The sequence below is a fragment of the Lynx canadensis genome, chromosome E1 (genome assembly GCF_007474595.2).
Source record: "Lynx canadensis isolate LIC74 chromosome E1, mLynCan4.pri.v2, whole genome shotgun sequence".
Taxonomy (NCBI): domain Eukaryota; kingdom Metazoa; phylum Chordata; class Mammalia; order Carnivora; family Felidae; genus Lynx; species Lynx canadensis.
In genome coordinates, this window is record NC_044316.2 from 39,375,736 (window position 1) to 39,388,393 (window position 12,658).

Sequence of the window (12,658 nt, forward strand, 5' to 3'; positions counted from 1 at the left end):
TGGTTTGGGAGTATCCCCAAGGTGAGGGGCATGATGCTGATATGCTCACTGGGACAGATTTAGTAGATCCCTGATCCCAGGTTGGTTTCCCCACAGAAGCCTGATTCAAGACTCCCACAGGCATATCTGTCTCTTGTAACACTCTACCCCACCTGTGTATCCCAGTTCAATCAAAGACTCTTGGGTGAGATGTCTGGCATCATCTCTTTCATATGGCAAGGTATAACCAAAGTAGGTGGGTAGAAGCAGCAGCAGTTTACTGGGACTAAGCAAGCATCAGTTAATGTATCTCCTCATGACCAGTAATTTTGATTTATCTTGGAACAAATGGTTTCCCAGGATTTGCAGACTTCAGTTAAATAACTGGGTCAGTGGGCCAACCAGGATGAGTTGGCAACTTTACTTCTAACCTTGTTAACCAGCAGAGTGTGTGGCCTCACCTCACTGATAGCACATTTTCAGTTAATATTTGTTGTTTATATTTCTTTTTTATTTGCTTTCATTTGATATGGGAATTGGATTAGTTAAGGTGATACTTATTTTATCTTTTGGATCTAACATGTTTAAAAATTTTTAGGTATACCATTCATTTAAAAAGTATGCAAGTTATTAATCCATCTTGATAGATTATCACAAAATGAACACACCCATATCAATATGACCAGAATAAGAAATAGAAATTAAATCCAGTCTCTCTAATTTATACTTCTTCACTTATCCCCAAAGGTGACTAATCACTGTGTTGACTTGTAACCGTATAGGTCAGTTTGGGCTTTTTAAAACCTTCATATATATATGAAACAGTATAGAATTGGCTCCCTTTACATTATGATTGAGAGACTACCAATGTAATTATTTGTTGTTTATTCTTTGTCATTGCTGTTTCTTTCACTGAATGAATATGACATAACTAATTTCTTGACTTTCTTGTTGATAAACATGTAAGTTTTTTGAAGTTTGGGACTATTAAAAAATAGTGCTTCTATGAATGTTTCTTTGCAGGTTGTTTGGTAAACATATATAAACCTATCTTTGGAATCCACCTAGGAGCAGATTGCGGATAGAATTGCTTGGTCAAAATATTTATCTCATTTCTGTTTCATGTGCATGTCAATCTTTTGATTTTTCTGGAAATTTTTCTTATTTCTTTCCCATTATGGATGGGTGAAGTTGAAGGCAGAAACCTTCTTTAAAAGACCACAATTATTATATTTTCAAGTTTTACCACAAAACACATTGAATCCATTGTGCTTATTTTTTTTTAAATCTTTTTATTTTTATTTTTTTTTATGAAATTTATTGACAAATTGGTTTCCATTCAGCACCCAGTGCTCATCCCAAAAGGTGCCCTCCTCAATACCCATCACCCACCCTCCCCTCCCTCCCACCCCCCATCAACCCTCAGTTTGTTCTCAGTTTTTAACAGTCTCTTATGCTTTGGCTCTCTCCCACTCTAACCTCTTTTTTTTTTTTTTCCTTCCCCTCCCCCATGGGTTCCTGTTAAGTTTCTCAGGATCCACATAAGAGTGAAACCATATGGTATCTGTCTTTCTCTGTATGGCTTATTTCACTTAGCATTACACTCTCCAGTTCCATCCACGTTGCTACAAAGGGCCATATTTCATTTTTTCTCATTGCCACATAGTACTCCATTGTGTATATATACCACAATTTCTTTATCCATTCATCAGTTGATGGACATTTAGGCTCTTTCCATAATTTGGCTATTGTTGAGAGTGCTGCTATGAACATTGGGGTACAAGTGCCCCTATGCATCAGTACTCCTGTATCCCTTGGATAAATTCCTAGCAGTGCTATTGCTGGGTCATAGGGTAGGTCTATTTTTAATTTTCTGAGGAACCTCCACACTGCTTTCCAGAGCGGCTGCATTGTGCTTATTTTTAGTAGAGAGTAGTTTCTTCTCCCTTCATTCTTCCTGTGATAATCTGGCATTTTGTTTGTGTTGTTTAACTCTATATCCCTGACTCAACATAAATTGTACTTCAAATTTACAAATTATAAGCCTACATGTTCTCATTCTCCCTCCCAAAGTCCATATATTATAGAGAAAGGATAACAGTATGTGAAAACAATAGTCATTCATATGTCATTGACCATAACATTTTTCCCCTTGGCCTTTTTATGGCATTATATGTAAGCAAGTGCCAAGGTTAACCTCACTAGATAAGGTGTTTTCTAGAAATGCAGTGTTTTGTAGTGGCCTACAGAACATAAACTGAGGATTCTAGAACTGTCTGGTAGACTACTGTGAATAGAGTCAAAAGGTTCAGAGAAACATATATGTTAGAATGGATTTATTTCATATCAGCCCACAAACTAATCATGTTCCCTGAGAGGTCCCAAAAGAGATTCCTTCACAGAAGCAGTAAAACATATGCATCATTGAAAAGGTCAGTGGTGGTAGTCATCTGTGGCCAGGATTGATGGTATAAACTGATGATGGAGAACTGGGAAATGGGGGATGACAGAGAGCAGAGTTGTGGTAGATATAATTACTAAAATAGGAAGAAATGTCAATCAGTGGTCCTTGACTCACAGAGATCTGACTAATAGACTATGGCTTCCTTAAGGGTGAGGTAATTATGCAGCCAACAAGAGTATTACCCTGACACCAGTATATACACTGGAAAAGGATCAAGGACAGGTGAATCAGAGGCTGCTGTTAGTGACTTCAATAGAAAATGATGACCTCCCATTCAGTTTCCAGACCCAAGTCAGTTCTCAGACTAGAGCCCTTCGATTGAAGGAGAGGGTTAGTCTTCTTGAGAAAGATACTGCAAGAATGAAGTGTGTGTGTGTGTGTGTGTGTGTGTGTGTGTGTGTGTGTAGAATTGTTTCCCCCCAGTCCTTCCACAATGGATTTATAATCATATGCCAGAGTAACTGTACACTTGGGAAAGGTGAGAACCCAGATATATCTAAAGGTGTTGGATTCAGAGTTTGAGCAGACACTGATACCAGGACTCCTTGTGTTAAAATGCATGCATATGGAGGCCAGGTAATAAATGGAGTTCTGATTCATGTCCATCTCATGTGGGTCTAATTAGTATTAAGGTCCACTTTATACTCATTTCCCTTCTACTTGAGTAGGTAGTGAGTGACAGAATCCTTCCATTGTGTATCATTTGGGTCCTCTGAGAATCAGACACTGAAACAGTGGTAAGAATGTAAGAAATTCACTGGGGAGTGATGCCTACGAAAGGTTTAAAAAGAATGGGGGAAATAAGGTGGATTAGACAGCAAAAACCTACAGACTGCCATGTAGATGTAACATCTTTCAAAAAAAGTACGAAAGAGGCTGCATTAGGCAAGGAGGATATAAGACTGCCATGCAGGTCTAACAAAACATTGGTCAACCCAATGGAGATATCCAGAGCAAAGATAGCCATTAACAAGTCTCATGTTGGGAAGAAAATGCTAGGCCCTAGTACCTTCATGGTGTGCAATTATCTAGGAGTTTACAGAAAGAACAGGGCCTTATCTGTAAAGCTGATGTAGATCCTGAAGTTGCTAACAGTTGGAAACTCAGCTACCTGCACTCTTTGCAGCAGAAGTACATCTCCAGACATGTGAAATGAAAACCATAATAGAAACAAAGGCGAAATAAGAGCCCCTAAAAATTCCTCGCTTCCTGATCAATGTATTAACCAGAAGCAATAGCAATCCATGGAGTTTAGTGCTTCCTCAAAGACTTAAAGAATACAGGGATGGTAGCTCCCAGCACAACTGTATTTGATTGCCTGTCTGGCCCCTGCAAAAACCTAAAGGATCATGGTATATAATAATGGAATACCTTAAATTAAATCAATTCATAGACCCATTAATAGCTATTTTTTTCTACAATAGTTCACCTTCTAACTTATGAGGATAAGGCCCCAATAATAGGGTTGATACTCTTTTAATAAGAGACAGAGACCAAAGCCCTCTCACTCTCTCCTTGCCATTTGAAGATACAGCCATAAAGCAGCCATCAGCAAACCAGGAAGAAGGTCCAACCAAACATGTAATCAGCCAGCACTTTGATCTTTGACTTATCAGCCTCCAGAACTGTGGCATATAAATATTACTGTGTGATCCAACCAGTCTATGGAAGTTCATTATAGCACCTGAAACTGACTGGCACAACTAATCATGTATCTTTGATCTCAGTGTGCTCAAGCCAACTTCCAGTTGCCACATACACATCTCTGTGTCTAAGGGTTCTCTTCATGCAACAGCAGAAAGTTATGCTGTCTGTGCATACCATGTTGAGAAAAACCCAACCAATGATTCTGGAGAGTTGTCTATGAAGATTCCATCTCCATTTTCATCAAGTAGGGTAACTCTAAAATGTATATTTTACATCATTTCTGATAATTTTCACTCAGGTATAATCAGTTGCAAACAGTGATAGTAGATTCATGTGCACCCTTACTCACCCCATTTCTTCAATTCTCTGTTAGTGTGCAGTGCACATCCTAAACAAACTGTATTTTATTCTTTTTCTCAAAATATATTCTCTGAGGTTACAAACTATGACTTTAATTTACCTCTCTTGGTCTTAATTTCTTCTTTTCTAAAATATTTAGAATATTTACACTTCCTTGAAAGTTTATTCAGAATTAAAGATAATGTACATAGAGCATTTGTTTAATACCTAACAAGTAGTAGACAACACACGTTGTGTCATTTCCTCATCCCATAACCTAAACACCTAGCTCTTAAGACCCATCGGTAGATACGTTTCACTTTGTCAGTCTTGCCAGAGCATCCCAGATACCTAGAACTCAAACATTGGCATGTGCCCTGGATATGAGGCTTCACAGCTCATCAGAGATCCCTCAACTGCTCCCAGGAGGTGACTCAGGGATTAAGTTACCTATTCTTCTTAGAGCCTCAATCAAGCCTCACATCCCTGTGTGCTGAGGCAGCACCATTAGTTCAGGACCAGAAATGCCAGCCTTCTATCACAACCCCTATGAATGTCCACATCATTTTCTCTTTATCCTTCTTCACATTCTTCTCACTTCCCTGGAACAGGCATCTTTTTCTCCCCTCAAATGCTTCACAGTTCCTTCACAAAATACCAGAGGTTGTTCTGTTCCCGTAGGTGGTTCAGAGCTCATGGATTACTCGAAGTCTACATCCCCAAGCATGACCTCTCAATCCCTGACATCGTCCTTCCTTAATTGTTTTGGTAGCATTTTTTTAAAATATGAAATTTATTGTCAAATTGGTTTCCATACAACACCCAGTGCTCATCCCAACAGGTGCCCTCCTCAATACTCATCACCAACCCTCCCCTCCCTCCCACCCCCCATCAACCCTCAGATTGTTCTCAGTTTTTAAGAGTCTCTTATGGTTTGGCAGCATTTTGATCACAATGACAAACTGCTTTACCGTTGGGGAGCAAAATATGTTTGGCATAAAATTACCTGATACCTTTTTACTCTGCCATTAGGTCCTGAGGACCAGGAAGTCATACAAGAATGTGATTTCCATGACCCAAACACAATTGTGCTCAGCTGTGTCTCTTTCTTGTGAGGACACTGGATGCTCACATGTATCTGATGCAGAGGAGTGCAGAGGGGCTGGACAGCACCCAAGGAAACAAAAGGATCCTGTATTCACAAGAGCACTAAAGGGCAGGTCTCGCTGCTCTGACACGTGGCTGCTATTGGATGATTTGTAGGGAACTGATGTCTACAACTTAGTGCTAGATGTCACCTGCATATATAGGAAAACAGTACTTTCATGGTCAAAGAAGACACTAAGATGAACATCTTGCTAGTGCTTAGTCCCAGGGTTTTTCTAACTCATCTGGAGATATGAATGTAAGTGCACCTCAGTAAGGGCCAAAGACAGAGTCTGGTATCTTAGTCTGTCCATATCGCTTATGACATTCCACTGTGAAATTTCATCACCTGAAAATGGAGATCATGATTTGTGGAGGACTGTATGAGGCTCTAATTAGACATTGCATGTGATATTCCACCTGTGTATAAATCCTTATATGGGGAACACTATACAAAAAAAAAAAAAAAGACAAGTGGCGCCTTGGTGGCTCAGTAAGTTGAACATCCAACTCTTGATTTAGGCTCAGGTCATGATCTCATGCTCAGCCTGGACCCTACTTCGGATTCTCTTTCTCCCTCTCTCTCTGCCCCTCCCTCGGTCTCTCTCTATCAAAATAAATAAATGTTTAAAAAAAAAGACTTGAAAAAATAAAATACATTTTAAAAATTAAAAAAAAGACATTATGAGATGACAAATGGATTTATTAAAAAATATATGTGAGGCACCTAGGGAGACAAAGGGATCATGACAGGAAGAAAGCAGCATACAAGAACCATCAGTGCACCAAGAAAGAAAACATATTAGTGCACACTTCCCATTTTTGCAAAAACTTAAGTGTCAGTTATGTGGGTTTGTTTCTCCAAAGTACTTGGAGGGACAGGATAAAAGATCTTGACTACAGAGTTAGGCAGAAATCATGGTTGTATGAGGATGTGTAAAGCCGGCATGTGAGCTTTAAAGAGGAAGGAAGAAGATAATCAGGGAGAAGTGGTTGACTTTCATCAAGCTGATTCACAAGCTTGTAAACAGGCAGATGAGTAACAGAAATGTTTGTGATTGCATGCTGGTTTTCAGCAATGTTTGACAGTGACTTTGTTTCCCAAACAAAAATCAGTGTTGTGACCAGATGGTGGTTCTTGGTGAGGCAATCAGCAGCAGGAGGGCTGGCAGCAGGATCCACAGCCTTGGGCTAGGCACCCAGGCAGGCAGCAGCAGGTGGGGTGGTAGCAGGTTCTCGTGCAGTACACGGGGGTACAGCAAACTGGCTGGCAGCAGTGGGACCCACAGCAGTTTTGTCCACAGCCGCTGGACCCACAGCCGCTGGACCCACAACAGCTGGGCTGGCAGCAGGTGGTCCGGCAGCAGGTGGTGTGACAGCAAGTTGGGCGGCAGCAAGGCTGGCAGCAGCTCGACCCACAGCCGCTAGACCCACCGCAGTTGTGTCCACAGCCGCTGGACCCACAGCAGCTGGGCTGGCAGCAGGTGGTCCTACAGCAGGTGGTCCGGCAGCAGGTGGTGTGACAGCAAGTTGGGCGGCAGCAAGGCTGGCAGCAGCTGGACCCACAGCCGCTAGACCCACCGCAGTTGTGTCCACAGCCACTGGACCCACAGCAGCTGGGCTGGCAGCGGGTGGTCCGGCAGCAGGTGGTTCTGCAGCACGTAGGCTGGCAGCAAGAGGAGCAGCACGAGTGGGTCATGGTGTCAGGGGTGGAAGGTGGGCAGGTCCTGTCCAGAGGTGAGGTTGTCAGATTCTGGTGCCTCCTCCGGATCTGGGGCTTTTATGCGCTGGACCCCCGAAGTTTAGACCAATGGGCAGGACTTTCCTAGTTGGTGTTTACATTTTGTCCATAGTCACTGGGGGAATCATAAATGAGGAAGTTGTTTCCTAAATGTTAGGAATTGTTACAAAATAAGTGTTTAATGTGTTTCCTACTTGAGAATAACTCATACAAACATTTTCAGATGAAAGGAAAGTGATCACATCAGCAGCATTGTTCTTGCTTCAATGATCATCACATCATGTGATCTAGTTTCTGCTGGTCTGGGTAGGGTCAGAGCAGCTGTTCCTCCCCAGCTTTGGTCCTAGGTTATATGTGGTTTAGGAGTATCCCTGAGGTGAGGGGCATGATGCTGATATGCTCACTGGGACAAATTTAGTAGATGTGTGAGCCCAGGCCTGTTCCCCCCCAAAAGCCTGATTCAAGACTCCCACAGGCATATCTATCTCCTGTAACACCCTACCCCACTTGTATGCCAGTTCAATCAAAGACAATTGGGTAGCAGATATCTGGCCTCATCTTCTCCATATGGCAAGGCATAACCAAAGCAAGTGGGAAGAGGCATCAGCAGTACACTGGGACTTAGCAAACATCAGTTAGTGTACCTCCTATTGACCAGTAGTCCTGATTTACCTAGGCCTGAGTGTTTTCTCAGAATAAGGGAATTTCAGTGGTATAACTAAGGAAGTATGGGCATACCAGGGTGATTTGGTGATGCTAGTCCTAACCTTGTTAACTAGCCTGCACAGTGCCTTCACTGATGTAACAGATTACCTCTTTATTTATGTCAGTTCTTTTTCTTTCTTCCTCCCTTTGTTCCTTCACTTGTTTGTTTGTTCCTTTCTTCCTTCCTTCCTTTCTTCCTTCCTTCTTCCTTCCTTCATTCCTCTCATATCTTCCTTCTTCCTTTCTTTTGTTCTTTTGTTCTTGCTTTTTTATTTCTTTTCTTTCTTTCTTTCTTTCTTTCTTTCTTTCTTTCTTTCTTTCTTTCCTTCTTCCCTTCCCTCCTTCTTCCTTCCTTCCTTCCTTCCTTCCTTCCTTCCTTCCTTCCTTTCTTTCCCTTTCTTTTCCTTCCTTCCTCCCTCGTTCCCTCTCTTCCTCCCTTCATCACTCTCTTTCCCTCCATTCCTTTCGTTCCTGCAAACTGTTATTTCCTTTCTCCAATTTTCCTTTTATACCTTTCATTCCTTCTTCCTTTTTTGTCTTTCTTCCTTTTCCTCTCTTTTCTTTTCCTCCGTCCTTCCTTTTCCTGTGTTTCCTCTTGATGCCTCCCTACTCCTGCTTCTGCCCTCCATCTTCTATTGTCTTATTGTTCTGTGTCTTCAAGAAATTGCATCTGTCCACCAATAGAATTAAGAAAATGTTGAAATGAGTGGTGAAAATGATAGATTGCCAAAGGTGTCTTGACTACACCAGGGCTATGTCTTGGGTATTAGTATGTTTAGGATAATGTACCTACCATATCTGCACCTCTATGCCTAAGTGCTCTTTTCATGCACAGCAGAATGTCAGGCTGCCTGAGCATGCCACATGGAGAAAAACACTCCACCCGTGCTTCTGGAGAGTTGGTTTATAAAGACTCCTGCTCCCTCATTGCTGAAATAGGAGAATCTCAACGTGTGTGTGTGTGTGTGTGTGTGTGTGTGTGTGCGTGTGTGTGTGTGTGTGTGATTTCTGAGATATCTTTCAGTTTAGCTTTAGTTGCAAACTGTGATGCTGGTCTCAGAGTGCTTCTTCCCTGTGACATTTCGCTACACTCCGACCAGTGTGATGTGACCTCCCCAAAGAAACCACATTCCCAGACTCCTTTATTCAGGGTAGTTTCTGGGAGAAACCAAACTCTGACATTCCTTTACCCCACTCAGTCTCAATTTCCTCACCTCTACAATGGGAACCTTAATACCTACTTTGCAAATCCCTCCTGAATTAAAGGGAATGCTCAGGAAGGATATAGTCAACATCCAGCAAATATTCGGAAACATGGGTCGTGTCAGGTTTTCATCTCATTTTGCCAACATGGCGCACTTGAGAACCAGCAGCGGTAGGCACGTTTGGCCTTGGCAGTCTCTCCAGAGCATCCTGGGTACCTAGTCTCTAATGGTGGCATGTGTCCTGTATAGGGGCCTTCGAAGCTCATCAGAGGTCCCTCCGCTGCTCCCAGGAAGTGACCCGGGGCCCTGTCTCCTATTCCTTTCAGAGCCTGAATTGGCCTCACAGCCCTGAGTGCTGAGTTGGCACCAGTAGTTCAGGACCAGAAGCAGCAGACTTCGTTCCTGACTCCTAGGAATGCCCACATTGTTGTCTCTTTTTTCTTCCTCACATTCTCCTCACCCCCACGGAGCAGGCATCATTTTTCCCCTGGTTGCTCACACTTCCTCCACAATATACCAGAGCTTATTCTGTTTCCTTAGATGGTTCAGAGCTCATGGATTACTCAAAGTCCTACATGCCCATTGCACGATCTCTCTGGCCCTGACACCATGCTTCATCAACTCTCTGGGCAGCATTTTGATCACGATGACAAACTGCCTTATGGGAGGGGAGATACATAGGTTTGGCAGAAAATCACACGATGCCATTTTGCTATACCATTAGGTCCTGGGGACGAGGAGGCCAAACAAGAATGTGATATGCACGACCCAAACACAAGCGTGTTCAGCTGCCTCTGTTGCTCACGAGGACACCGCAGGCTCACCTGTATGTGAGGTAGAAGAGTGCTGAGGGGCTGGATGCCACCCAAGGCAACAGGAGCATCCTGTGTTCCCCAGGGCTCTAAAGGGCAGGTCCCGCTGTCCTCACCTATGGCTGCTGTGGCTGAGTTGTAGGACACTGATGTCTACAACGTAGTGCCAGTGATGGCCCGCCTGTACAGGAGAACAACACTTGTGCGGTCAAAGAAGGCCTCGGATGGACATGTTGCTGGTGCTGAGACTAAGGGTGTCTGCTACCACGTCTGGAGATCCGAAAGTAAGTGCACTTCAGCAAGCGCCCGAACCACAGTCTTGGATCTGAGTGTGTCCATGTCAGCTGTGGGACATTCCACCGTGAAATCTCCTCAGCTGAAAATGCACATAATGACTTGTGGAGGACTGTGTATGGCTCCACACAGACACTGCATGTGATGTAAAATGTACAAATCCTTGCATTGGAAACAGGGTACAAAAACACAAAGACACTGGATTATCTGTTTTTCGGGTGTTGAGTTTGGTAAGTTCTTCATAGATTTTGGATACTAGCCCTTTATCCAATGTGTCATTTGCAAATATCTTTTCCCATTCCATCGGTCGTCTTTCAGTTTTGTTGATTGTTCCCTTTGCGGTGCATACGGGTTTTATCTTAATGAGGTCCCAATAGTTCATTTTCGCTTTGAATTCCCATGCCTTTGGAGATGCTTTTAATAAGAAATTGTTGTGGCTGAGGTTGAAGAGGTTGTTGCCTGTTTTCTCCTCTAGGGTTTTGATGGTTTCCGGTCTCATATTTAGGTCTTTCATCCATTTTGAGTTTGTTTTTGTGTATGGTAAAAGAAAGTGGTCCAGTTTCATTCTTTTGCATGTTGCTTTCCAGTTCTCCCAGCACCATTTGCCAAAGAGACTGTCTTTTTCCCACTGAATACTCTTCCCTGCTTTGTCAAAGATTAGTTGGCCATACATTTGTGGGTCCAATTCTGGATTCTCTATTCTGTTCCATTGATCTGTGTGTCTGTTTTTGTGCCAATACCATAGTGTCTTGATGATTACAGCTTTGTAGTAGAAGCTAAAGTCTGGGTTTGTGATGCCTCCCGCTTTGGTTTTCAGGATTTCTTTTCAGTATTACTTTGGCTCTTCAGGGTCTTTTGTGGTTCCATACAAATTGTAGGACTGTTTCTTCTAGCTTTGAAAAGAGTGCTGGTGCAATTTTGATTGGGATTGCATTGAATGTGTAGATTGCTTTGGGTAGTATTGACATTTTAACAATATTTATTCTTCCAACCCATGAGCATGGAATGCTTTTCCATTTCTTTGCATCTTCTTCAATTTCCTTCATAAGCTTTCTCTAGTTTTCAGCATACAGATCTTTTACCTCTTTGGTTAGGTTTATTCCTAGGGATTTTATCGTTCTTGGTGCAGTTGTAAGTGGGATCAGTTTCTTTATTTCTCTTTCTGTTGCTTCACTATTGGTGTCTAAAAATTCAATGGATTTCTGTACATTGATTTTGTACCCTGCGACTTTACTGAGTCATGTATCAGTTCTAGGGGGTCTTCTTTTGGAGTCTTTTGGGTTGTCCATGTAGAGTACCATGTCGTCTGCAAAAAGGGAAAGTTTGACTTCCTCTTTGCCAATTTTCATGCCTTTTATTTCATTTTTGCTGTCCGATTGCTAATGCTAGGGCTTCAAACACTATGTTAAACAACAGTGGTTAGAGTGGACATGACTGTCGTGTTCCTGCTCTCACGGGGAACACTCTCAGTTTTTCCCCATGGAGGATGATATTAGCTGTGGGCTTTTCATATATGGCTTTTATGATGTTTAAGTATGCTCTTGACACAATGGACAGAAGACACAAATAGACACTTTTCCAAAGAAGATATCCAGATGGCCAACAGACACATGAAAAGATGCTCAGCATCACTCCTCATAAGGGAAATACACATCAAACCACACTGAGATACCACCCCACACCGGTAAGAGTGGCTAAAGTGAACAAATCAGGAAACTACACATGCTGGCAAGGATGTGGAGAAACGGAACCCTCTTGCACTGTTGGTGGAAATGCAAAGTGGGACAGCCGCTCTGGAAAACAGTATGGAGGTTCCTCAAAAACTTAAACATAGAACTACACTATGACCCAGAAGTAACACTTCTAGGAATTTACCCGAGGGATACAGGAGTGCTGATGCTGGGGGCACATGACCCCAATGTTTCTAGCAACGCTTTCAACAGTAGCCAAAATATGGAAAGAGCCTACATGTCCATCAACTGATGAATGGATAAAGAAGATGTGATTTATATATACAATGGAATACCACTTGGCAATGAGAAGAATGAAATCTGGCCATTTGCAGCAACATGAATGCAACTGGATGCATTACGCTGAGTGAAATCAGTCAGTCAAAGAAGGACAAGTCTCCTACATTATCACTCATATGTGGATCTTGAGAAACTGAACAGAAGTCCGTGGGGGAAGGCAAGGGCAAAAACAATAGTTACAAACAGAGAGAGAGGGAGGCAAACCACAAGAGACTCTGAAATACAGAGAACAAACTGAGGATGGATGGCAGGGGTGCGGGAGAGGGGAAAATGGGTGATGGGCATTGAGGAGGGCC

The 12,658-nt window shown here is 42.6% G+C and overlaps 2 protein-coding genes across 2 annotated transcripts in view; one reads left to right on the forward strand and one right to left on the reverse strand.

Moving 5' to 3' along the window:
• Positions 1 to 12,658, forward strand: part of LOC115501568 (keratin-associated protein 4-9-like) — a 46,672-nt gene that overhangs the window by 15,308 nt on the left and 18,706 nt on the right. The window lies entirely within an intron of this gene.
• Positions 6,726 to 7,274, reverse strand: LOC115501563 (keratin-associated protein 9-9-like). Its single transcript, XM_030296673.1, has one exon. The coding sequence runs from the start codon at positions 7,272 to 7,274 to the stop codon at positions 6,726 to 6,728; it is 549 nt and encodes a 182-aa protein (XP_030152533.1).